Source organism: Pristiophorus japonicus, chromosome 8 (assembly GCF_044704955.1).
Source record: "Pristiophorus japonicus isolate sPriJap1 chromosome 8, sPriJap1.hap1, whole genome shotgun sequence".
NCBI lineage: Eukaryota > Metazoa > Chordata > Chondrichthyes > Pristiophoridae > Pristiophorus > Pristiophorus japonicus.
In genome coordinates, this window is record NC_091984.1 from 204,909,031 (window position 1) to 204,935,402 (window position 26,372).

Consider the following 26,372-nt stretch of genomic DNA (forward strand, 5'->3'; position numbering starts at 1 on the left):
AACATCTTGATCTTCTGAGCCAATATCGTTTCTCACTAACGCAGTGATCACATCTTTTATTAACAGTGCTACCCCACCTCCTTTTCCTTTCTGTCTGTCCTTCCAAATTGTCAAATACCCCTGAATATTTCGTTCCCAGTTCAGGTCACGTTGAAACCACGTCTCTGTAATGGCTATCAGATCATATCCATTTGTATCTATTTGTGTCGTCAACTCATCTATTTCGTTACGAATGCTACATGCATTCAGATAAAGAGCTTTAACAAATTTTTTTGTTACCATTTTTTCCTGTTTTGACCCCACTTTCTGATTCACCTTCATGTTTACACATTCTGTCCCTTCCTGGCACGCTCTGGTTTTCATTTCCCCCAGTGATATCCTGCTCTATTGCCTTCTCCTTATTCTTTGGCTTTTAACATTTTTGCTCACCTTAATCCTCCCCCCCCCCCACTACCAGTTTAAAGCCCTCGAGGTACTTAGTGGGCCCAAAAATAAAAATTCTGGTGGCTTTTGGCCCCCTTATGGGTAAACGCACTTTATGATGTGTTACTGAGCCATACAGACCAGGAAGGACTCAGTTGTTATGTGGGCTGTGTGGAGTTTAGCAAATTCACCAAAAATAAGAGTGCTACAGTTAGACTAACAGCACTTTTCCATATATGAGCACTTTCTAATAAGGGTCACTAGATAGCAATCAGGAGTGGGAACTCTGGCTGATTTTATCCCTCTAAGGTCAATGGTAGTACCCCAACTGTTGCACTAGCTGATGTCAACTACATCAGCACAGATTGGGTATTAAACCTGGGACCTTCCATGCCAGTGTACATCAGTAACCACAAGACCATAGAAGGATCTGCATGACTTCTTTTTTTCATTGCAACAGCATTCTTGTTGATGCAGTAAATATTCTAAATATTCTAAAACCTTTCAGAAAATATTTTTCAGCTTTATTTTCTTAGTATAGTACTCCCCTTCCTTCTAGCTCTCTCAGCAGCCTCTTCCAGGTATCAAATTAGGATTTTAACTATTGGCATTGCAATCTATACAACTTGTAAGAAACCATTAAGTTGTGATTTTCCTATGTATAGAGCAAATGATGAATATAAACTACAAAGCTGTAGTTAAATATTAGTTTGACTTGAATCATTTCACTATACTTGCCAACTGTTAGCATTTTATGCTCACCATCAGCATTTCAGACAGTGTTTGCTTCCAAAGATCAGGGCAATGAAGGGGAAAATGGATGATAATAAAAGAGATAGGGAGTAAGGAATCTGGGAGAGGTGCTTTGAGATGTGAGATGAAGAAGAGTGCTGCCATTAGCTGGGATGAGGAAAAAGGAGAGCCAGTTAGAACTGGAGGGGGGAGAATGAGTGCCAGCATGAGCTGAGGGAGCTGGAGAGGTAAAGGAGTGGTAAGTTTGAATAGGTGGGTGGTGGAAGCAGATTACCAGCTTGAATAAGGTCGGCAAAGGAGTATCATGTTGATTTGAGAGAGCAGAGAGAGGAGTGTTATTTGGAACGAAGAGTGGAAGGAGAGTGCCAGGTTCAATTGAGGAAGAGGAAAACAATGCCAGACTGAATAGAGGGGTGGAAAATGGAGAAAAGAGAACAGTATCAGTATAAACTAGGAGGCTTATTGGAAGACAATGTGCGCAAGCATGGGAAGTTTGATGGGGAACAGGATCTGTGAACTGAGTCCAGTGGGAGTCATGCCTTGGTGAGGTGGGGGGGGGGGGGGGGGGGGGGGGCGGGGCTGAATGTTAAATAGTGACTTTAAACTGTTGGGGACCTTTGACAGCTGAGGCACTGCTATACATGTCTACCCAAACTAGCATGTTGCCATGACAACAGCCCCTTCTCACATGCACAGTGCATTTTAATTTTTTGTCGAATGCGATGTTTCATTATAAAAAGAATGCGAGATCAAAGAAAAAAGGAGGATGGGAACCAATCATAAATGGGAACAGAGGAAGCAAATAATCACTTTTCAATCACTTCTTGAACTCGTTCTTTCCAATATTGCCCTAAAGAAAGACCTATTCACTACAAACGCACTCAGTGAGGCAGCTTATCAATAATGTAACAAAATAGCGGATCTGCTCATGCAAGCGCTTACTGGAATTCACCAAGTAAACAGAAAATAACTATTCCAGGAAGCATACCTGGGTCAAATCAATAGGAAAGCCACACACAATCTCCACTAATAATTCTAAGCGCCTCACCTTACAAGCTGCCTCTGCTACTTGATCTGTTAAAAATCCAAATGTGACTTTTTTTGTTTAAAAATCTATCAATGATGAAGTAGAAAAGTGCTTAAATAAATCAAAATACATGTCATACTTTTCCAGGATAACAAACCTCAGACCCCAGTTCTCACTAGAAATGCATCATCAATGTTATGCCTCCCCTTCAGGCTTTCATGTACTAATGGCCCAGATTCTGCTGGAGTGGGGCACCTTGTGGCGTGCTCCATTAGTTGGACTTTACCCCCACCCTTCAGCTCAAGTTGCTGGAAGAGCTGATTAATGGCACGGTGAGAGCGACGTAGCTTCAGAGACCTTGATGAACGACGAGACCACAGTCTATTTCTTAACCAATGAGATTTAAGGATTGAGAAAGAAACAGGAATGACCAAGAATTAATTAATTAATAGGATTAATTAGCAATCTCATTGTGCAAGGCCCCTTGGGGAAGAGTGACCATAATATGGTGGAATTCTGCATTAGGATGGAGAATGAAACAGTTAATTCAGAGACCATGGTCCAGAACTTAAAGAAGGGTAACTTTGAAGGTATGAGGCGTGATTTGGCTAGGATAGATTGGTGAATGATACTTAAGGGGTTGACTGTGGATGGGCAATGGCAGACATTTAGAGACCGCATGGATGAACTACAACAATTGTACATTCCTGTCTGGCGTAAAAATAAAAAAGGGAAGGTGGCTCAACCGTGGCTATCAAGGGAAATCAGGGATAGTATTAAAGCCAAGGAAGTGGCATACAAATTGGCCAGAAATAGCAGCGAACCCGGGGACTGGGAGAAATTTAGAACTCAGCAGAGGAGGACAAAGGGTTTGATTAGGGCAGGGAAAATGGAGTATGAGAAGAAGCTTGCAGGGAACATTAAGACGGATTGCAAAAGTTTCTATAGATATGTAAACAGAAAAAGGTTAGTAAAGACAAATGTAGGTACCCTGCAGTCAGAATCAGGGGAAGTCATAACGGGGAACAAAGAAATGGCAGACCAATTGAACAAGTACTTTGGTTCGGTATTCACTAAGGAGGACACAAACAACCTTCCGGATATAAAAGGGGTCAGAGGGTCTAGTAAGGAGGAGGAACTGAGGGAAATCCTTATTAGTCGGGAAATTGTGTTGGGGAAATTGATGGGATTGAAGGCCGATAAATCCCCAGGGCCTGATGGACTGCATCCCAGAGTACTTAAGGAGGTGGCCTTGGAAATAGCGGATGCATTGACAGTCATTTTCCAACATTCCATAGACTCTGGATCAGTTCCTATGGAGTGGAGGGTAGCCAATGTAACCCCACTTTTTAAAAAAAGAGGGAGAGAGAAAACAGGGAATTATAGACCGGTCAGCCTGACCTCAGTAGTGGGTAAAATGATGGAATCAATTATTAAGGATGTCATAGCAGCGCATTTGGAAAGAGGTGACATGATAGGTCCAAGTCAGCATGGATTTGTGAAAAGGAAATCATGCTTGACAAATCTGGAATTTTTTGAGGATGTTTCCAGTAGAGTGGACAAGGGAGAACCAGTTGATGTGGTATATTTGGACTTTCAGAAGACTTTTGACAAGGTCCCACACAAGAGATTAATGTGCAAAGTTAAAGCACATGGGATTGGGGGTAGTGTGCTGACGTGGATTGAGAACTGGTTGTCAGACAGGAAGCAAAGAGTCGGAGTAAATGGGTACTTTTCAGAATGGCAGGCAATGACTAGTGGGGTACCGCAAGGTTCTGTGCTGGGGCCCTAGCTGTTTACACTGTACATTAATGATTTAGACGAGGGGGTTAAATGTAGTATCTCCAAATTTGCGGATGACACTAAGTTGGGTGGCAGTGTGAGCTGCTAGGAGGATGCTATGAGGCTGCAGAGCGACTTGGATAGGTTAGGTGAGTGGGCAAATGCATGGCAGATGAAGTATAATGTGGATAAATGTGAGGTTATCCACTTTGGTGGTAAAAACAGAGAGACAGACTATTATCTGAATGGTGACAGATTAGGAAAAGGGGAGGTGCAACGAGACCTGGGTGTCATGGTACATCAGTCATTGAAGGTTGGCATGCAGGTACAGCAGGCGGTTAAGAAAGCAAATGGCATGTTGGCCTTCATAGCGAGGGGATTTGAGTACAGGGGCAGGGAGGTGTTGCTACAGTTGTACAGGGCCTTGGTGAGGCCACACCTGGAGTATTGTGTACAGTTTTGGTCTCCTAACTTAAGGAAGGACATTCTTGCTATTGAGAGAGTGCAGCGAAGGATCACCAGACTGATTCCCGGGATGGTGGTACTGACATATCAAGAAAGACTGGATCAACTGGGCTTGTATTCACTGGAGTTCAGAAGAATGAGAGGGGACCTCATAGAAACGTTTAAAATTCTGACGGGTTTAGACAGGTTAGATGCAGGAAGAATGTTCCCAATGTTGGGGAAGTCCAGAACCAGGGGTCACGGTCTAAGGATAAGGGGTAAGCCATTTAGGACCGAGATGAGGAGAAACTTCTTCACCTAGAGAGTGGTGAACCTGTGGAATTCTCTACCACAGAAAGTTGTTGAGGCCAATACACTAAATATATTCAAAAGGGAGTTAGATGAAGTCCTTACTACTAGGGGGATCAAGGGATATGGCGAGAAAGCAGGAAGGGGGTACTGAAGTTGCATGTTCAGCCATGAACTCATTGAATGGCAGTGCAGGCTAGAAGGGCCGAATGGCCTACTCCTGCACCTATTTTCTATGTTTCTATGAGAAGAAAATAGGGCAAATTAATGTCAACCAGGTACAGAAGGCGAAATAAAGAGAGAGAAATAAAGATTGTATTATGAGAGAGTAAAAAAATGACAGAAAGGAAACGGAAGAAAAAAATTAAAAGGTTAAATTTTAAAATTTACAAATCTCTTAACAACAATTTACTACCTGGAGGAATGATATGCCACAGTTTAAAGTGTTCCCTTTCTGGGCCAGAGAGATTGATTAGTATTGCAGGAACATCAATCTCCTCATTAAAAAGGTACTTGTGCTGTTAAGTAGCGGTCCTAACTTTCAACGGCAAGTTTAATTGGCAATGAATCTGCAAATGCAGCAATTTCATGCAATTCATGGGGAGTTTGAGGGTGAGCTGCCGATTTTGTGAGGTGAACAGCAAATCATTCAGCAACTTGTGGCGATTCACAATTCATTGGGTACCTCTTCCTCGCCACAAGTCGCTGGACGATTTACACATTAATAACGGCGATCACATTAAATTTGCTGTTAATTTGGCAATAAAATCTGGCATATTGTGTTTCTCCTTCAGTACAAATGAAGGAACGTTGTACGTACGTATAGCTTAAGTTACAAAGTCTGTGGGGCCAAAATTCATCAACTCACTGCCCTCTGCCGCCGACATTGCTCTTGAAGATCCGCCCAGTGCCACTTTTGAGGTGGCCTGAAGCGGGCGGGAAAGGATTGCCGCCAGGAACTGCCCGCTGACGTCAGTGGATGGCCAAGTGGCACAACTGATCTCCCGCCCGCTGAGCTCCCATATTGATGCGGGCGGGAGTCGGTGGCAGAACGGGGGTGAACCACTGCATGGAGGCTGGTCTGTCCCCGACAGTAAGTATGAAGAACTTGAAAAAAAGGTAAGTGAACATTTTATATATATATTTTTCCACAACCACTTACCTGGATGAGGTCCCCTGGAGGTCTTCCAATAGTTTTTTTATTTTTTACTGGTGATTTTTTTTTTCAGGTCTTTGACCCTCCGTGGGCCCGACTACATCCTCGGTGGCACTTGGGCAACAAGTGTCTCTGCTGCCGATAATGAGACCTCCCGCTCGCTGCCGCCCAGATTGGTGGCAGACATTGTCCATTTGCCACCCACCGACCTCTGAGGGACCTCGGCGATGAATATCCCGCCCAAAGTACCGTCCGGTACCTCGGCAGCCATTGGCGGCACTTGGGCAGGCGGAGGCCTTGATGAAAATCGGCCCCTGTGTAACTACTTATTTTCACCTCAAAGTTATAATCAGGGCTGTTCTTGAGTTATTAGAATTTTGGGGGTTATGTCAGCTTTCTTGAAGCTGTTGGTCATCTTTTGCAAGCTTTTTTAGACAAATATGTTTCACAAAGATGTTCAAGTAGCAAAAAAGTCCAATAAATAGCAATTTTGAGAGTTTCTACAAAAGACTATGCAACACAAGTACAAGTCGCCTAAGTGCTACACTTGAGAACAATTTTCCTTAGAAACATCTCAACTTACTTCAGGTCAACTTTCCACATATGTACAGTACAATCATCTCCTCCTGCAGTGAAAATATAACTACCATCATATGAACAGGCAATAGTGGACACTGTGTTTCCATGGCAGATTAATGCACAGGACTTGTGGGGATTTCCATCCAGTGGCAGAGTTTGTAAACCCACCTAGGTAACAGGAGGCAAGACATTACATTTTTAGAATTCAAAGACACAAATGCTCATTGTACTAATTAGCAGAGCAACACACTAGTACATCAAGCCACTACAGCATCAAACTCACATTCCAAAAATAAATTCTTGTCTTTATTCTCTTAAAAACATCGGGCCCTGAATTTCCACGGGGTTCTCCCAATCTCTTGCCATAATGTTGGTCGGAGATCAGCAGAACCTCCAGAGAAAGAGCGTAAATGGCCATTTTTAGCTGCTTAAACCATTTATTCAGGAGTGCCACAAATCTCCCACTGGAAAACCCCAGTAGAAATGCCAGGCAATTACTTTTAACAGTAAAATTATTAAATCATCAATTTTTGCCATTTTGTGAATTAATACAGATATATCCTAGACTAAGAATGGAATCATCAGGATGTTTATTAAACATAGGTATTTCAATTCAATGATTCTATTAAATCTAGCTACCTTTCATTGTCAGGCTTATTTCCCCATATGTTTTTTTTTTAAATCAGCATTTGATTTTTCACCCCCCACCCCCACCCCTCCCAGGTCTCCTTTTCTAGGGCGGTGACAATGTAGAATTCAATGGGAACCAGCACCTCTGATATCTCAAAACAAAAAGGTAATTCTTCGTATGAGCTCAGAAGGCAAATGTTACCAGATTATTCAACCATGACAGCCATCACCATTACTCCAAATCCTGCTGCCACTTGACATCTAAATGCAGACATTTTCAGCAGAAGTCATTGTACGGCAACCACGAGGCGAATTCTAGTTGATTTTTCCGCTGCTTAGCCCAGGGATATCAAGATCGACAGTATGGCCCCATTGCAGTTTACTCAGCACAAACAAAGGAATAAACCTGGAATGAGATCTTTTTCATCTGTTAGGCTCAATACCACTTTTAGAAATCAGGGGTTTAAAATGTAGAAAACTGACACGAAGAATGAGGAATGCTGGTATTAGATGCTTAGAAGTGCTGAGATGCTATAGCATTCTGCACTATGGCAACCATTATCTGTTGTTTTCAAGTTAGGACTTCAACTTTGTTTATGTATCTTTAAGACAATTTGTTATAGAAAGACTTAGAATGGATGGAAGTTGTAAGAGTTAACGGAAATATTTGCTACGTCATAAAGGAGGTAACATTCTGAAGCGAGCAGTTTTCTAGTTTGGCCTCATGGGATCAAAGGCAGGATAGGGACGAAAGAGATAAGACACAAATTTCCAAGGAAGAAACCCTGCGAAAGTATAAAGATATGTGGCCAAGAACATGCGACATCTTTCGGGCGGGCTTTGACACAATAATCGAAACACCGAACTTGAAAAGGCATTGGCTAGCAAGTTTTTAGGGAAACCTCTATAGGTAAAAAGGTTTTGCCAATAGTCCAGGTCAGACCCACCACTAAAAATAGAATAAAAGTAGCCTAATCATGGCTGTCCTCACAAATGGTGTGATGGAAGAGCGTTCTTTGAGCGATTCCATGCTTTACTGAAGGAAGCTCTAGCTGAAGAGAAAGAGGCTGCAAGCTAGAGAACTGCTCACATGCGCCAGGCGTTTGTCTGATCAGATCGGTTTCAGCTACTTGTCACAGTTGTATGTTTTTGCTGTATAACTAATGTGTCATATTCCGTCTTAAACTCTGATTAAACTCAATTTACCCACCAGATTTGTTTACAATCAATCCTGATTATTAAAGTGACCAACGATAGCCTTAAATTTGGCTATTCCTAACACCGCATTTTCAAAGCGCACATTTACCCTCTGAGCCATCATGAAAGTCTTTGAAGGATAATTTTCGGAAACAGACAGTCAAACACAAAAGAATATTACAAATAGTTCCTCTCATCAAAAATAGTGAAAACGGAGAACCACATCACGACATTATAATGCCTTTGGGATGAATGTGCACCTTGTCATCTGTGATGTAGGCTAAATAACCCATTTTAAGTTCACTGTCACTTGAGAAAGGGAGAATTTCCATCTTCCTAAGAGGTGATCCATAAGTTGGGCTTAATACTGTCTTCCTAGAAAGAAAAGAAACAACTTAAAAATATAACAGTAAAAGGAATTGCAGGATGTCAACACAATCAGGAGTACAAATGCTATCAAAAATATTTTAATCAGTTTGTAAGCAAACTCAGACTAAACAGATGTGACGTTAAATGGATTACCAAACAAATCACAAGTGAAATAAAGATAAAATTTGACCTCTTCAGATCCTGCAGGAACAAAGGGGTGGCATTCACTAGGATTATTATAAGAAAGTGCATAAACATTGTTCAAAGTGTTATCAGAGGAGCAAAGAGAAATCTAAAAATAAAAGCACAGCTGCACAAGCAAAAAATAACACTAAGAAGCAATAACTGGAACGAACAAAGAGCCGCCACAGTGTTCGAGGTCTGAGTTATGAGGAAAGACTGGAAACACTTGGGTTTTTCAATCTGGAAAGGGGGCATTTGAGAGGTGATCACACAAACCCAGATAAAATAGTAAATGGTATGGAAAAAGTAAATCCAGAATATTCATTTAGAAATTCTAAGAAAAAAAAATAAGGGGCCACAGATTCAAACTAGTTAAGGCAAATGTAGGACCAATATCAGCAAAAACTCTGGAAGTATTTAAGCACCTTTTGGATGCCCCAATGGAGGAATTTAGAGTCTTTCTGGATTGATGAAACCTGAAGGTAGCAGGACAGGGTAGATAAGGTGGCTAAGAAGGCATACGGGATACTTGCCTTTATTAGCCGAGGCACAGAATACAAAAGCAGGGAGATTATGCTCGAGTTGTATAAAACAATAGTTAGGCCACAGCTACAGTACTGTGTACAGTTCTGGGTACCACATTACAGGAAGGATGTGATTGCACGAGGGAGGATAGAGAGGAGATTTACAAGGATGTTGCCAGGACCGGAGAATTTTAGCTGAGGAAAGATAGGATAGGCTTTGGTTGTTTTCCTTGGAACAGAGGATGCTGAGGGAAGATTTAATTGAGGTGCATAAATTAATAAAGGATGAGATCAGTGCATTAGTGAGAAACGATATTGGCTCAGAAGATCAAGATGTTGAATCAGTTTGGATGGGCATAGTCTTTAGGTTTCCTAACAGTAGCTACACTGTTGAACGGAGTATAAACTAAGAAATAATGGAGGCTTGTAATAAAGGAACGGCAGTAATCATGGGCAATTTTAACCTTCATATTGATTGGACAAAGCAAATTGGCCAGGGTAGCCTTGAGGAAGAGTGTATCATAGAGTGTATCTGAGATAGTTTCCGTGAACAGTGCGTTGCGGAACCAGCCAGGGAGCAGGCTATCTTAGATTTGATACTGTGTAATGAGACTGGATTATTAAATTATCTCGTAGTAAAGGATCCTCTAGGAATGAGTGACCATAATATGGTTGAATTTCAAACTCAGTTCATGGGTGTGAAAGTTGGTTCTCAAACCAGTGTCCTAAGCTTAAATAAAGGAGACTACAAAGGTAAGAGTTGGCTAAAGTGGACTGGGAAAATAGATTAAAGTATGGGATAGTTGATGAGCAGTGGCAGACATTTAAAGAGATATTTCATAATGTGCAACAAAAGTATACCCCAATGAGAAGGAAAGACTGTAAGAGAAGGTATAACTATCCGTGGCTAACTAAGGAAATAAGGGATGGTATCAAATTGAAAACAAGGACATGCAATGTGGCCAAGACTAGTGGGAGGCCAGAGGATTGGGAAACTTTGGCCAGCAAAGAATAACTAAAAAAATGATAGAGGGAAGATAGATAACCAAAGTAAACTAGCACGAAATATAAAAACAGATAGTAAGAGTTTCTACAAGTACATAAAAAAGAAAAGAATGGCTAAAGTAAATGTTGGTCCCCTCGAGGATGAGACTGGGGAATTAATAATGGAGAACAGGGAAATGGCAGAGGCGTTGAACAAATATTTTGTATCAATCTTCACGGTAGAAGACACTAAAAACATATCAATAGTGGATAATCAAGGGGCTATAGGGAGGAGGAGCTTAATACAATCACTATCATTAATGAAGTAGTACTCAGTAAAATAATGGGACTAAAGGCGGACAAGTCCCCTGGACCTGATGGCTTACATCCTAGGGTCGTAAAAGAAGTGGCTGCAGAGATAGTGGATGCATTGATTGTAATCTACCAAAATTCCCTGGATTCTGGGGCGGTCCCAGCGGATTGGAAAATCGCAAATGTAAAAAAGGAGGCAGACAAAAAGCAGGAAACTATAGACTAGTTAGCCTAACATCTGTCGTTGGGAAAATGCTGGAGTCCATTATTGAGGAAGCAGTAGTGGGACATTTGGAAAAGCATAATTCAATCAAGCAGAGTCGGCATGGTTTTATGAAAGGGAAATCATGTTTGACAAATTTGCTGGAGTTCTTTGAGGACGTAACGAGCAGGGTGGATAAGGGGGAACCAGTGGATATGGTGTATTTGGATTTCCAGAAGGCATTCGATAAGATGCCACATAAAAGGTTACTGCACAAGATAAAAGTTCACGGCGTTGGGGGTAATATATTAACATGGGTAGAGGATTGGCTAACTAACAGAAAACCGAGTCGGGATAAATGGGCCATTTTCCGGTTGGTAAACGGTGACTAGTGCCGCAGGGATCAGTGCTGGGTCCTCAACTATTTACAATCTATATTAATGACTTGGATGAAGGGACCGAGTGTAATGTAGCCAAGTTTGCTGATGATACAAAGATGGGTGGGAAAGCAGGTTGCGAGGAGGACATAAAAAATCTGCAAAGGAATATAGACAAGCTAAGTGAGTGAGCAAAAATTTGGCAGATGGAGTATAATGTGGGAAAATGTGAGGTTATCCACTTTGGCAGAAATAATAGAAAAGCAAATTATAATTTAAATGGAGAAAAATTGCAAAGTGCTGCAGTAGAGAGAGACCTGGGGGTCCTTGTGCATGTAATCAGGAAGGCAAATGGAATGTTGGCCTTTGTTGCAAGGGGGATAGAGTATAAAAGCAGAGAAGTCCTGTACAGGTTATTGGTGAGGCCACACCTGGAGTACTGCGTACAGTTTTGGTCTCCGTATTTAAGGATGCATATACTTGCATTGGAGGCGGTTCAGAGAAGGTTCACTAGGTTGATTCCGGAGATGAGGGGGTTGACTTATGAAGATAGGTTGAGTAGGTTGGGTCTATACACATTGGAGTTCAGAAGAATGAGAGGTGATCTTATTGAAACTTATGATAATGAGGGGGCTCGACAAGGTGGATGCAGAGAGGATATTTCCACTCATAGGGGAAACTAAAACTAAGGGACATAGTCTCAGAATAAGGGTCCGCCCATTTAAAACTGAGATGAGGAGGAATTTCTTCACTCAGAGGGTTGTAAATCTATGGAATTCTCTGCCCCAGACAGCTGTGGAGGCTGGGTCATTGAATACAGTTAAGGCAGAGATAAGACAGATTTTTGAGCGATAAGGGAATAAAGGGTTATGGGGAGTGGGCAGGAAAGTGGAGCTGAGTCCATGATCAGATCAGACATGATCTTATTGAATGGCGGAGCAGGCTCGAGCGGCCAGGTGGCCTACTCCTACTCCTATTTCTTATGTTCTGATGTTCTTATGACCTATTTCCCTTAGCAGAGAGGTCAATACCCAGGGGAATAGATTTAAAGTAATTGGTAGTAGGATTAGAGCGTAGTTGAGGAGAATTGTTTTCATCCAGAGGGTGGTGGGGGTCTGGAACTCACTGCCTGAATGGGTGGTGGAGGCAGAAATCCTCACCGCATTTAAAATCCATTTGGATATGCACCTGAAGTGTTGTAACCTACAAGCCTACAGACCATGAACTGGAAAGTGGGATTAGGCTCGATAGCTCTTTTTCAATCGGCACAGATACGATGGGCCGATTGGCCTTTGTCATCCATAGTCATGATCTGAATCACCCCAATTTTGTTGCAGCTACTTTGTTACAGTCAGAGAAATATAAAAGAGACTTTATGATTGATAACAACTGGCTGAAGTCATTGTGGTGTGCCAGTGTGTATTAGGGCAACATGTCATTCTTCAGTCTTGAAGGACATGTCAAGCCAGCAAATAGAAAACCATCTCACTGTCCTATATGGATGGGATAAGCTGCTGGCAGCTGGAATAAAAAGCAACCTCTGCACCCAATGTTTATATTGTCACCAGGTGATACCATTTCCCCTGGAGAGACTGGTGAAAGGCACCTCCTTATGTATGTCTTTGAGTTCCCTGGAGGTAGCAGTACATCATATTTCCCATAACATTCTGGATTGGAGGAGCTGAAATTCAATTCTGTGGAACAAGTCAATTTGCAGATTAACAACTTTTGTGAATAGACCTATGTAATGCACAGGGCTGGAAATTCAGTTGTGTAGCACATGTGATAGCGCCCTGGAGGGGCAGTAATGCATCCAAATTGCTTACTGCCTAGCCACGCAGCTTGCAGTGCCCTGCTGGGAAATTTGTTGCCGATTTTGCGGCAGCGCAAAACACTACCGCTTTGCTGTGTACTTTCAGTAAGATCATGATGTTAGTTGTCATGCAACGACCCACTCGCGCCCCGCTGGCAAAATTAGATGCGGCCGCCTCATTTAGCGTCCGCCCCAAATCACACCGAAGAAACCAGGTGAAACTACCTTCTGTTGGCGCTATCTGCAGCCTACTTAAAGGGAGGGAGGAGCATAAATCGGAGGTCATATTGAGTGCAATGTTTCCACAGAGCATGCTGCGTGAACCTTTGACTTTAAAGCGGCAGATTTAACTGATATCACAGGGTCCTTACTGTTGTGTATCTGTAAAGCATCCACTCACCACCAAGGACCTCATCCCCTGAAGTCCCAAGGGATCCCAGTGTATATAAGCCAGCCCCTAAGGCCTCTTCCTCACTCTGGAGTGTCTTATTAAAGACTGAGGTCACTGTTACTTTAACCTCCCTGTGTGCAGCCTCATCTGTGTTAGGAACACGATAACTGGCGACGAGAATACGAATCCAACGCAAAGATGCAGCAAACTGTGGGCATCCTGGGGAAGTTCTCGGAGGGTGAGGACTGGGAAGCCTATGTCGAATGGCGAGACCAGTACTTTGTAGCCAACCAGCTGGACAGAGAAGGAAGCGCTGCAAAAAGGAGAGCGGTCCTCCTCACAGTCTGCGGGGATCTTCTGGCTCCGGTGAAACTCACAGATAAGTCGTATGAGGAGCTGTGAACACTGGTTCAGGAGCATCTTAACCCGAGGGAGAGCGTGCTGATGTCGAGGTATCGGTTCTACACGTGCCAGCGATCTGAAGGTCAGGAAGTGGCAAGCTACGTCGCTGAGCTAAGGCGACTTGCAGGACAATGTGAGTTTGATGGCTACCTGGAGCAAATGCTCAGAGACTTTTTTGTACTGGGCATTGGCCATGAGATCATCCTATGTAAGCTTTTGACTGTAGAGACACTGACCCTCAGTAAGGCCATTGCGATAGCACAGGCGTTTATGTCCACCAGTGATAACACCAAACAAATCTCTCAGCACACAAGTGCTAGCAATGTTCATAAATTAACTGGAACTGTGTTTGCGAGCAGAAATGTACAGGGCAGAACCCATGAGTCTGCAACTGCCAGCAGGCCTCAGGTGACCCAGATGACTCAGAGTCCCCAACAAAGGATGAATGCAAGGCAATTCACATCTTGTTGGTGTTGTGGAGGCTTCCATTCAGCCTATTCATGCCGCTTCAAAGGGTATGTTTGCAAGAGCTGTGGAACAATGGGGCACCTCCAACGAGCTTGCAAATGAGCTGCAAGCTCTGCAAAACCTGCTAATCACCACGTGGCAGAGGAAGATCGGTCCATGGTGGATCAAAGCAATTTCGAGCCTCAGAGAGAGGAGGCAGATGCTGAAATACACAGGGTGCACACATTTTCGACAAAATGTCCACCTATAATGCTAAGTGTAAAATTGAATGGCTTACCTGTAGCCATGGAACAGGACACTGGTGCTAGCCAATCCACCATGAGTAAAAAGATGTTTGAGAGACTGTGGTGCAACAAGGCACTCGGACCAGCCCTGAGCCCCATCCACACGAAACTGAGAATGTACACCAAAGAGCTTATCACTGTCCTGGGCAGCGCCACGGTCAAGGTCACCTACGAGGGCACGGTGCATGAACTGCCACTCTGGATTGTCCCGGGCGATGGCCCCATACTGCTTGGAAGGAGCTGGCTGGGCAAAATCCGCTGGAACTGCGATGATATCCGAGCGCTATCACATGTCGATAAGGCCTCATGTACCCAGGTTCTTAACAAACTTCCTTTCCTTTTTGAGCCAGGCATTGGGAACTTTTCCGGGGCGAAGGTGCGGATCCACTTGGTCCCAGAGGCACAACCCATTCACCACAAGGCACGAGCGGTACCTCACATGATGAGGGAGAGAGTGGAAATCAAGCTGAACAGGCTGCAATGCGAGGACATCATCTCCCCAGTGGAATTCAACGAGTGGGCCAGCCCGATTGTTCCAATACTCAAAAGTGATGGCACGGTCAGGATTTGCGGCGATTATAAAGTAACTATTAATCGTTTCTCGCTATAAGACCAATACCCGCTACCTAAGGCAGACGACCTATTTGCGACGCTGGCAGGAGGCAAGACGTTCACCAAGCTCGATCTAACTTCGGCCTACATGACGCAGGAGCTGGAGGAGTCTTTGAAGGGCCTCACCTGCATCAACACGCACAAGGGACTGTTCATCTACAACAGACGCCCGTTTGGAAATCGGTCGGCTGTCGAGATCTTCCAGAGAAACATGGAGAGCCTACTCAAGTCGGTACCACACACGGTGGTCTTTCAGGACGACATATTGGTCACGGGTCGGGACACGGCCGAGCACCTACAAAATGTCTATATATAAGACTAACTTTTTAGTTCTTATTCACATTTTACTTCAATTCCTGAAGTTAAAAAATTACGGGTCTCTTTCTTTTTGGACCTTAATGTCCCCTGCTAAGATTGTAGCATGGATCGCGTAGGGCTGCAGCTGAAGAGGTCTTCATGGCAACAGAAGTGGAGTTTTTGGGGAGAAAGATCGCGGCGGACGGCATTCGGCCCACAGATGCCAAGACAGAGGCTATAAGGAACGCGCCCAGGCCACAGAACGTCACGGAGTTGCGGTCGTTCCTGGGACTCCTCAACTATTTTGGTAACTTCCTACTGGGGTTAAGCACCCTTTTAGAGCCCCTACATGTGTTATTGTGCAAAGGTGAGAACTGGGTATGGGGGAAAAAAAAACAAGTAATTAGTTTTGAGAAAGCCAGAAACATTTTATGCTCCAACAAGCTACTTGTATTGTATAACCCGTGTAAAAGACTTGTGCTAGTATGTGGCGCGTCATCGTACGGAGTCGGGTGTGTATTATAACAAGCTAACGTTGCGGGGAAGTTGCAACCTGTCGCCTATGCTTCCAGGAGCTTGTCTAAGGCCGAGAGGGCCTACAGCATGATTGAGAAAGAGACATTAGCGTGTGTGTTCGGGGTAAAGAAAATGCATCAGTACCTGTTTGGCCTCAAATTTGAGCTGGAAACCGATCACAAGCCCCTCACAGCCCTGTTCGCTGAAAACAAGGGGCTAAATACTAATGCCTCAGCCCGCATACAAAGGTGGGCACTCGCGCTATCAGTGTATAACTATACCATCCGCCACAGGCCAGGCACCAAGAACTGTGCATTTGCTCTCAGTCGGCTACCATTGCCCACCACGGGGGTGGAAATGGCACAGCCTGCAAACTTGCTGATGGTGGCGCAGCCCACAGACTTGTTGATGGTCATGGAAGCGTTTGAAAATGATAAGTCACCTGTCATGGCCCGCCAGATTAGGACTTGGACCAGCCAAGATCCTCTGCTGTCCCTAGTAAAAAACTGTGTACTGCATGGGAGCTGGACCAGCATCCCTGTTGAATTGCAAGAGCCAATCAAGCCGTTCCAGCGGTGAAAGGACGAGCTGTCCATTCAGGCAGACTGCCTGTTGTGGGGTAACCGCGTAGTGCTACCAAAAAAGGGCAGAGAGACGTTCATCTCGGATCTCCACGGCACACACCCGGGTATAGTAATGATGAAAGCGATAGCCAGATCCCACGTGTGGTGGCCCGGTATCGACTCTGACTTACAGTCCTGTGTACGGCAATGCAGCGTATGTGTTCAGTTGAGCAACGCGCCCAGAGAGGAACCACTAAGTTTGTGGTCCTGGCCCTTCAGACCATGGTCGAGGATCCATGTCAATTATGCGGGCCCGTTTCTCGGTAAAATGTTCCTGGTGGTGGTGGATGCTTTTTCAAAATGGATTGAACGTGAAATAATGTCGGGAAGCACCGCCACCACCACCATTGAAAGCCTGAGGGCCATGTTTGCCACCCACGGCCTGCCTGACATACTGGTCAGTAACAACGGGCCATGTTTCACCAGCGCCGAATTTAAAGAATTCATGACCCGCAATGGGATCAAACATGTCACCTCAGCCCCGTTTAAACCAGCCTCCAATGGGCAGGCAGAGCGAGAAGTATAAACAATCAAACAGAGCCTTAAACGAGTCACAGAAGGCTCACTCCAAACCCGCCTGTCCCGAGTACTGCTCAGCTACCGCACGAGACCCCACTCGCTCACAGGGGTGCCCCCGGCTGAGCTGCTCATGAAAAGGACACTTAAAACCAGACTCTCGCTGGTTCACCCCAACCTGCATGATCAGGTAGAGAGCAGGCGGCAGCAACAAAATGTAAACGATGGTCGCGCCACTGTGTCATGGGAAATTGATCTGAATGATCCTGTGTATGTGCTAAACTATGGACATGGTCCCAAGTGGATCGCGGGCACGGTGATAGCTAAAGAAGGGAATAGGGTGTTTGTAGTCAAACTACAAACGAGGCTGTGGTTCACAGACTGCCCTGAACAACCCACAGCAGACACCACCTTTTTCAAACCCACAACACACACCCAAAGGATCCAGCGAGGCACAGCCAACACACCAGAACAGACATTTGTACCAAGGCAGTCCACCAGGGAAAGAAAGGCTCCCGACTGCCTCACCTTGTAAATAGTTTTCACTTTGACTTTGAGGGGCGGGGCGGGGTGGAGTGATGTTGTGTATCTGAAAAGCATGCACTCCCATGTTCAGTCACCAGGGAGCTTATCCCCTTGGGAGCACTGTATATAAGCCGGCCCCTAAGACCTGTTCCTCACTCTGGAGTGTCTTAATAAAGACTGAGGTCACTGTTACTTTAACCTCCCTGTGTGCAGCCTCATCTGTGTTAGGAACACAATACTTACAACTTGAGTGAAAGAATGTAATGGGTGCATTAATAGTTCACCAGCGTCACCAACTCCATGCTCTTGTTGGGTGGCGTCAAGATAGAAGGGCTGTTGGCCATGTCGGGCCACGAATGAGGAGGCTATAGACATCTGGATAGGGGGCCTTAACCCCCAGGGGTTTACAGGCAGCAACGCTCCGACCTCCACCTCTCTGAGGAGCAGTGTATGAGAAGGCTGCGATTCCGAGAGCAAGTGCTGACGGAGATATGCCATCTCCTACAAGCAGATTTGCAGCCTCACATCGGCACCAGGACTCTGCTGCCCATCGCAGTGAAGGTCACTGTGGCGCTGGCATTCTATGTCTCCGGACTCCTTCCAGGCTGCAGCAGGGGATATATGCAGCATCCCTCAATTCGCTCCACATCGCTGTATTCGCCATGTTAAAAAGGCTCTATGCCCGCAGAATGGACTTTACAACGTTCCCAATGAGCAGGGAGAGCCAGAATGAATGGGCATGTGGGTTTGTCAGGATTGCAGGTTTCCCGAGGGTTCAAGGAGCCATTGACTGTACACACGTGGCCTTGCGCGCACCATTCGAGAACGCTGAGGTATTCAGAAACCGAAAGGGATACCACTCCCTGAACTTTCAGCTGGTGTGTGACCCCACGCAGCGCATCCTTGCAGTGAATGCCCGCTATCCAGGGAGTGCACATGATGCATTTATCCTGTGTGAGAGCACTGTGCCACGAATGTTTCAGCCACTACGGAAAGGGTGCAGCTGGCTGCTCGGGGACAAAGGATATGGCCTAGCCACCTGACTAATGACCCCTCCTCCGCAACCCCACCACACAAGCAGAGCATCGCTACAATGACAGCCACATGGCCACCCGCAACATCATCGAGCAGACAATAGGGCTGCTCAAGCAGTGTTTCCAATGCCTGGACCGCTAAGGAGACAGCCTTCAATACTCCCTTCAACAGGTCTTACAATTCATGGGGCGTGCTGCAAGCTGCACAACTTGGCCATAATGAGGGGCCTGACATTGCCATTGTGGATTGAAGTCCCACCTCAGGAGGAGCAAGATGAACAGGAGTCTGGTGAGGCCCCAAATGCCCAACCACACCTGGAGGAGGAGCAGCAATCACGGTGGAGGCAGCATGGTAACGCTGCCGGTGCAAGAGTCATACGTCAGCGGCTCATAATGCATCAGTTCTCTTGAATGGAGGAAGCTGAGATATGCAGCTAATATTGACCATGCTATGTGCCATGATCCGTGAAAGTCCACAATCATACACATCATCATAGGCAGTCCCTTGCTTCCACTCTAAAAATGAGTCCTTAGGTGGCTGAACAGTCCAATACGTGAACCACAATCCCTGTCACAGGTGGGACAGATAGTTGTTGAGAGAAAGGGTGGGTGAGATTGGTTTGCCGCATGCTCTTTCCGCTGCCTGCGCTTGATTTCTGCATGCCCTCGGCGATGAGACTCGAGGTGCTCAGCGCCCACCAGGATGCACTTCCTCCACTTAGGACAGTCTTTGGCCAGGGGCTCCCAGGTATCAGTGGGGAAGTTGTACTTTATCAGAGAGGCTTTGAGGGTGTCCTTGTAACGTTTCCTCTGCCCACCTTTGGCTCATTTGCCGTAAAGGAGTTCCAAATAGAGTGCTTGCTTTGGGAGTCTCAAGTCTGGCATGTGAACAATGTGGCCTGCCCAGCGGAGCTGATCAAGTGTGGTCAGTGCTTCAATGCTGGAGATCTTGGCCTGGTCGAGGGCAATAACATTGGTGCGTCTGTCCTCCCAGGGAATTTGTAAGATCTTGCGGAGACATCGTTGGTGGTATTTCTCCAGCGACTTGAGGTGTCTACTGTACATAGTCCATGTCTCTGAGCCATACAGGAGGGCGGGTATTACTACAGACCTGTTGACCATGAGCTTGGTGGCAGATTTGAGGGCCTGGTCCTCAAACATTCTTTTCCTCAGACGGCCGAAGGCTGCACTGGCGCACTGAAGGCGGTGTTGAATCTTGTCGTCAATGACTGCTCTTGTTGATAAGAGGCTCCCAAGGTATGGGAAATGATCCACGTTGTCCAGGACCGCACCGTGGATCTTGATGACTGGGGGGGCACTGCTGTGCGGCGAGGACAGGCTGGTGGAGGAGCTTTGTCTTATGGATGTTTAGCGCAAGGCCCATGCTTTCGAACACCTCAGTAAATACGTTGACTATGACTTGGAATTCAGCCTCTGTATGTGTGCAGACGCAGGCGTCGTCCGCGTACTATAGCTCAACGACAGAGGTTGGGGTGGTCTTGGACCTGGCCATGCACAAGGCACCAATGCAAAATGGTCAACCTAGCATTTTATTAACGACACCAAAGTAGTCACCTCAAACAACACAACAAAACCTCTCACCAGCAAGTAAAAAAAACACCATCACACACAATCAACTTGTTACGTATGCAATAAAGGTTCCAACTGAGTACTGTTCAACTAAGCAAGGTACGGCCTTGCCTGTGCTTTATTTAGTCCCAAAGTGTCTGACTCACAAAATGGCTGGCCTTTTATACCCGTGCAGCACCATGTGCGTGCTGCTCAGTGGCCTCCAACAATGACACCATCTAGTGGCTACAAACAGCATGTGCATACATGACAATACCCACCTCCAAGATCTTATCATAGTCTTTCACAGGTTAAGACGGTCTGGTGCTTTATGCTCCCAGGTTGACCGTCTCAGTTCAATTCCGGCCTTGGGTGAGTGTGCGGAGTCTATTGTGGCTGGTGGCTGGTGGCTGACTTGTTGGGGGTGGCAGTGGCCATGTCAGGAATTGCAAGTTCATTTTTATTTTTGAACAAGTCCGTGATGGAAATTCTGGGTTCACTGATGACCCTTGAGTTCACTGAAGGTTGCTGCTAGGTTGGTTGGTCGTCGACGGTTTTTTCGTCCAACTGCTCTGGCTCGTCTGTGTGCCTCAGCTTTGTTTGATCCATGTGTTTCCTGCAAGTTTGCCCATTCTTGAGCTTAATAACAAATACTCTGTTGCCCTCCTTGGCCATGACTGTACCAGCGATCTATTTGGGACCCTGACCATAATTCAACACATATACAGGATCATTAACAGAAATCTTGCGTGACACAGTTGCGCAATCGTTGATACCCTTGTTGACTCTGTCTTCTGTATTCAACATGATTACTTAAATCCGGGTGTACAAGAGATAACTTAGTCTTAAGGCCTCTTTTCAACATTAGTTCAGCAGGCGAGACCTCTGTGAGTGTGTGGGGTCTTGTCCTGTAATTCAGCAGTATGCAAGACAAGCGGGTCTGCAGTGACCCTTGGGTTACTCTCCTCATGCTTTGCTTGATAATTTGTACTGCACGTTCTGCTTGCCCGTTGGACGCAGGCTTGAACGGTGCTGACCTTACATGTTTTATGCCGTTAAGTTTTACAAACTCCTGATTGGTGAAGCACGACCCATTGTCGCTCACCACTATGTCAGGCAGACCATGTGCCGCGAACATAACATTGAGATTCTCTATGGTTGCCGTGGACGTACTGGATGACATGATTATGCATTCTATCCACTTCGAATAAGCATCCACCATCACTAAAAACATCTTGCCCAGGAAGGGATCTGCAAAATCTACATGGATCCTGGACCAAGGTTTGGATGGCCATGACCACAGACTCGGCAGCGATTTCGCTGGTGCTTTGCTGAGCTGCATGCAGGTGTTGCACTGATGCACGCATGCTTCTAGCTCAGAATCAATTCCTGGCCACCATACGTGGGACCTGGCAATGGCCTTCATCATCACTATACCACTGACACACAAACCTCTCTCTCCCTTTCTTAGGCATTACAACATGATTGCCCCACAATATGCAATCTGCTTGAATAGACAGTTCGTCCTTGCGATGAATGTACGGCTTGGCCTTCTCGCACATTTGCTTAGATATGATAGACCAATCCCCTTTGAGGATGCAACCCTTTACCACCGATAATATCGGGCCCTGGCTGGTCCAGGTCTTAACTTGTTGAGCCGTGACAGGGGTACCTTCACTCTCAAAAGCATCCATGATTAACATTAAATCCGCCGTTGTGGCGTTTCCACCTCCGGTGTGGGCAACGGCAACCGGCTCAAAGCATCGGCACAATTCTCTATGCCAGGTCTGTGGCGAATGACATAATCATAGGCAGATAATGTCAGCGCCCACCTTTGGATGCGAGATGAAGCGTTGGTATTGATACCTTTGCTCTTGGAAAACAACGAAATGAGCAACTTGTGATCGGTCTCTAATTCGAACCTCAGATGCATCTTTTTAACACCGTACACACGCGCTAAAGCTTCTTTTTCTACCATACTGTTGGCTCTTTCTGCTTTAGACAGGTTGAAGTTTCCCCGACTCATTGGCTTGATGTAACATGCAATCAATTCCATATGACGATGCGTCACAAGCCAAAACTAAACGTTTACATGGGTCATAATGTTCCAGCAGCTTGTTCGAGCAAAGCAGATTGGTGGCTTTCTCGAAAGCTCTGTCTTGCAATGCTCCCCAAACCCAGTTGTTGCCTTTTCTCAATAGCATGTGCAGTGGTTCAAGTAAGGTGCTCAATTTAGGTTAGAAGTTACCAAAGTAGTTGAGTAGACCCAGGAACGAACGCAGCTCCGTCACGTTCTGCAGCTTGGGTGCATTCTTGATGGCTTTGGTTTTCACGTCAGTAGGTCTGATGCTATTAGCGGCGATTTTCCTCCCGAGGAAGTCGACCTCCGGTGCCATGAAGATGCACTTCGAGCGTTTAAGTCTGAGTCCCACTCTGTCCAAACACAGTAGAGCCTCTTCCAGGTTGTTCAGATGTTCCTTGGAGTCATGACCGGTGATCAGGATGTCATCTTGGAACAAGACGGTTCTGGGAACGGCCTTCAGTAGACTTTCCATATTCCTCTGGAATTTGCTGCAGCTGGGCGAATTCCAAATGGGTACCTAGGGGGCACAGCCTCAAAATACGGGGGAGCCAATTTAAAACCGAGTTGAGAAGGAATTTCTTCTCCCAGAGGGTTGTGAATCTGTGGAATTCTCTGCCCAAGGAAGCAGTTGAGGCTAGCTCATTGAATGTATTCAAGTCACAGATAGATAGATTTTTAACCAATAAGGGAATTAAGGGTTATAGGGGGCGGGCGGGTAAGTGGAGCTGAGTCCACGGCCAGATCAGCTATGATCTTGTTGAATAGCATAGCAGGCTCGAGGGGCTAGATGGCCTACTCCTGTTCCTAATTCTTATGTTCTTATGTTATGTTCTTATGTAAATAAACAGTCCTTTGTGCATGTTAATGCACGCAAGTCTCTTCAACGTCTCGACCAACTCCTGCGTCATATAGACCGACGTCAAGTCCAGTTTTATGGACGACTTCCCTCCGGCTAGCATCGCAAACAAATCATCAGCCTTCGGTAACGGGTATTGATCTTGTTTCAAAACCCTGTTGATCGTAGCCTTGTAGTCTCCACAGATTCTGACTGTGCCATCACTTTTCAGCACAGGAACAATGGGGCTGGCCCAATCATTAAATTCGACCGGTGATATGATCCCTTCACGCTGGAATCTGTCCAGTTCAATTTCGACCTTCTCCCTCATATATATGGCACTGCCCAAGCTTTATGATGGACGGGTCTTGCATCCTAGTCCACGTGGATTTACACCTTGGTTCCCATGAAGTTGCTAATACCTGATTTGAACAGCGAGGGGAACTTGCTCAATATTTGGGCACATGTATCTTCCTCCGACGACAACACCTTTATGTTGTTCCAGTCGCATCTGATTTTCTCCTGCCGAACAGCATTGGGCCATTGCCTGGAACAATCCACAGCGGTAACTGTGAACCACACCTTAATGCGACACATTAATTTGTGCACTGCCAATCACCTTTATCAGTTCTTTGGTGTACGTGCGCAGCTTGGCGTTAACAGGGCTCAGCCTGGGCCTTGCAGTCTTAGTATCCCACTGCTTATAAAATGCCCTCTCGTTCATGATCGATTGACTCGCCCCTGTGTCCAGTTCCATCGATACCGGTATCCCGTTAAATTTCACATTAATCAAAATTGCTTTACTCTTGGTTATGAAAGAGTACAGTCCATACACTTCCTCCTCTGGAATCTCGGATTGCGTATCCGGATCCGCGCTAGTCTGACTCTCATCCTCCATGTGGTGTGTCGCAGCTCGTTGCTCATCTGCAGACACTTGCGCTGGAGATGCCCCACTCTCAGACAGCCTTTGTAACTATACTGCTTAAATCGGCACTGCTGGTGCCGATGATTTCCCCCACAACGCCAACACAGAGAAGTCGGATACATTCTCGCTGACGGACTTTGGGCAGCCACAGGTTTCGTGAACGCAGCCGGATAGGCCCTGCCATGTGTCGCTCTGCCGAACGCCAAATCAATCACATTTACAGTACTTGCCGATGTTTGGTTCTTCACCGACATTTACTTTAGAGTCCTGTCCGTCGTCATACATGATTGAGCGATCTGGATGGCCCTTTTTAAATCCAACTACTCCACCGGCAGAAGTTTGCGCAGGATCACCTCGTGGTTGATACCAATAACAAAGAAGTCCCGCAGCATGTCTGCCAACCCCGTCCCGAACTTGCATGGTTCCGCTAGACGTCTCAGGTCAGCAACGAATTCCGCCGTGCTCTGGCCCTCCGATCGAACGTGTGTATAATACTTGTATCTCGAGATGATGATGACATCGTCTGGCTTGAGGTGCTCCCGTACCAATGTACACAACTCCTCGTACGTTTTCTCTGTTTTTTCACTAGGCATGAGTAGATTCTTTATCCGACCGTAGATCTTTGAACCGCACACAGTGAGGAACACGGCCCGGCGCCGATCTGCATCGTCAACCCCCTTCATTTTGTTGACCACGAAGTACTGGTTCAAACGGCTCACAAAGTCTGCCCAATCTTCTCCCTCCATGAATCGCTCTAAAAATCCAATCGTGCTGATTTTGCAAACAAAGGTTCTTGTATTCTCGGCGCCAAACGTTACGTATGCAATAAAGGTTCAACTGAGTACTGTTCAACTAAGCAAGGTATGACCTTGCCTGTGCTTTATTTAGTCCCAAAGTGTCTGACTCACAAAATTGCTGGCCTTTTATACCCGAGCAGCACCATGTGCGTGTTGCTCAGTGGCCTCCAACAATGACACCATCTGGTGGCTACAAACAGCATATACATCCATGGCAGAACTTAAACAAAGTCTGGACAAAGGACCCTTCCATTAGTCATCCCACAACAGCATCCATGTGGCATATTAGGTACAGACAATAGGCTGCGTCAAACAATGCAACAACATATTTACAATCGTTATTTACACGATGAAGACATTTGTCCATGGTGGCCAAAGTCTTCAGTCAGATGTACTCTGGTATTTGCCACCCCTTACCTTGACGACCCCCCCCCCCCCCCCCCATGCCTGGTGCTCCTTCTTAATATTGCCTCAGTGCCTGCAGCAAGGCTGTTTGTGGGCTGATGTATGTGTGGGGGAGACTGTACAGACGGCCTAGCAGGATGCCTGGATCAACTCTGGTTCTGGAAGGCCCGGCCGCGGACTCCACCGCCTCAGCATCAGCAGTCTCGGATGGCTTGTGTGCAGACCGTGGCACATGCAAAGACGGAGTGGCAGTGGTGGGAGCCGGGATGCTGTCATCTCGAGCAAGAACAGTACCTTCCATTTCCAGCGGCCCACTGCCACTCACCCAGGGCGGAGCCTCAGCATCCGGAGCAATATGTATGAGCACATATTGCTGGCCTGCTTCGGCACCGTTAATTCCCCATTGGACTGTGGAGAACACAGAGAGGATGGCAGCAGTCAGTGTTTGCATGGCATCACTCTGCGACTGACTCAGAACACACTGAGCCTGAAACGCAACAGTCTGAGAATTCATGCCAGCAATCATTGACAGTATCACATCACAAAGTCCTTGCGTGGCTTGCGCCTGTGATGTGATAGCTGCTGCCGCGTCAACCATGGCAGGCGTCATCCCCTCTGGAACTCCACTGTCGCTCGTTGAGTCCATCGCCTCTGTAAGCAGGCAAGGATGGGCTCAGTGGACTGCTGAGAGGCACAGGCAATGCTTGAGGCGGCCTCCCCCAACCTCAGAGCAAGTGCATCCATGCTCTGCAGGACCTTCTCCAATTCACCCATGAGCTCGCAGTGCATTTGCATGGACTCCCTGGACATAGCCTCCAAGTCCAGGTCCATATCTGATTGGTTTCTCAGCAGGACTCCTCGGCCGGAAAGCTGGCCCCCGAGCTTCCCCTCGTGCTGTTTGTTGCTGTAGGCCACTGGGGCCAGGAGCCTCATACTCTTCGAACCCCAGAAATTCTGGGTCTTTGACTGATGTGATGTCCCGACTCGGTGGGACTGATGGAGTGTCCCGCTCAGTCAATAAACTGT

The 26,372-nt window shown here is 46.1% G+C and overlaps 1 protein-coding gene across 5 annotated transcripts in view; it reads right to left on the reverse strand.

Moving 5' to 3' along the window:
* Positions 1-26,372, reverse strand: part of cfap251 (cilia and flagella associated protein 251) — a 141,414-nt gene that overhangs the window by 30,886 nt on the left and 84,156 nt on the right. For all 5 annotated transcript variants that reach the window (XM_070886345.1, XM_070886346.1, XM_070886341.1 and 2 more), the window contains exons 16-17: positions 8,561-8,675; positions 6,478-6,641 (exon numbers count right to left, since the gene is read on the reverse strand). In XM_070886345.1, coding sequence (XP_070742446.1) covers positions 6,478-6,641; positions 8,561-8,675 — 279 coding nt within the window. The remainder of the gene's footprint in view (positions 1-6,477; positions 6,642-8,560; positions 8,676-26,372) is intronic.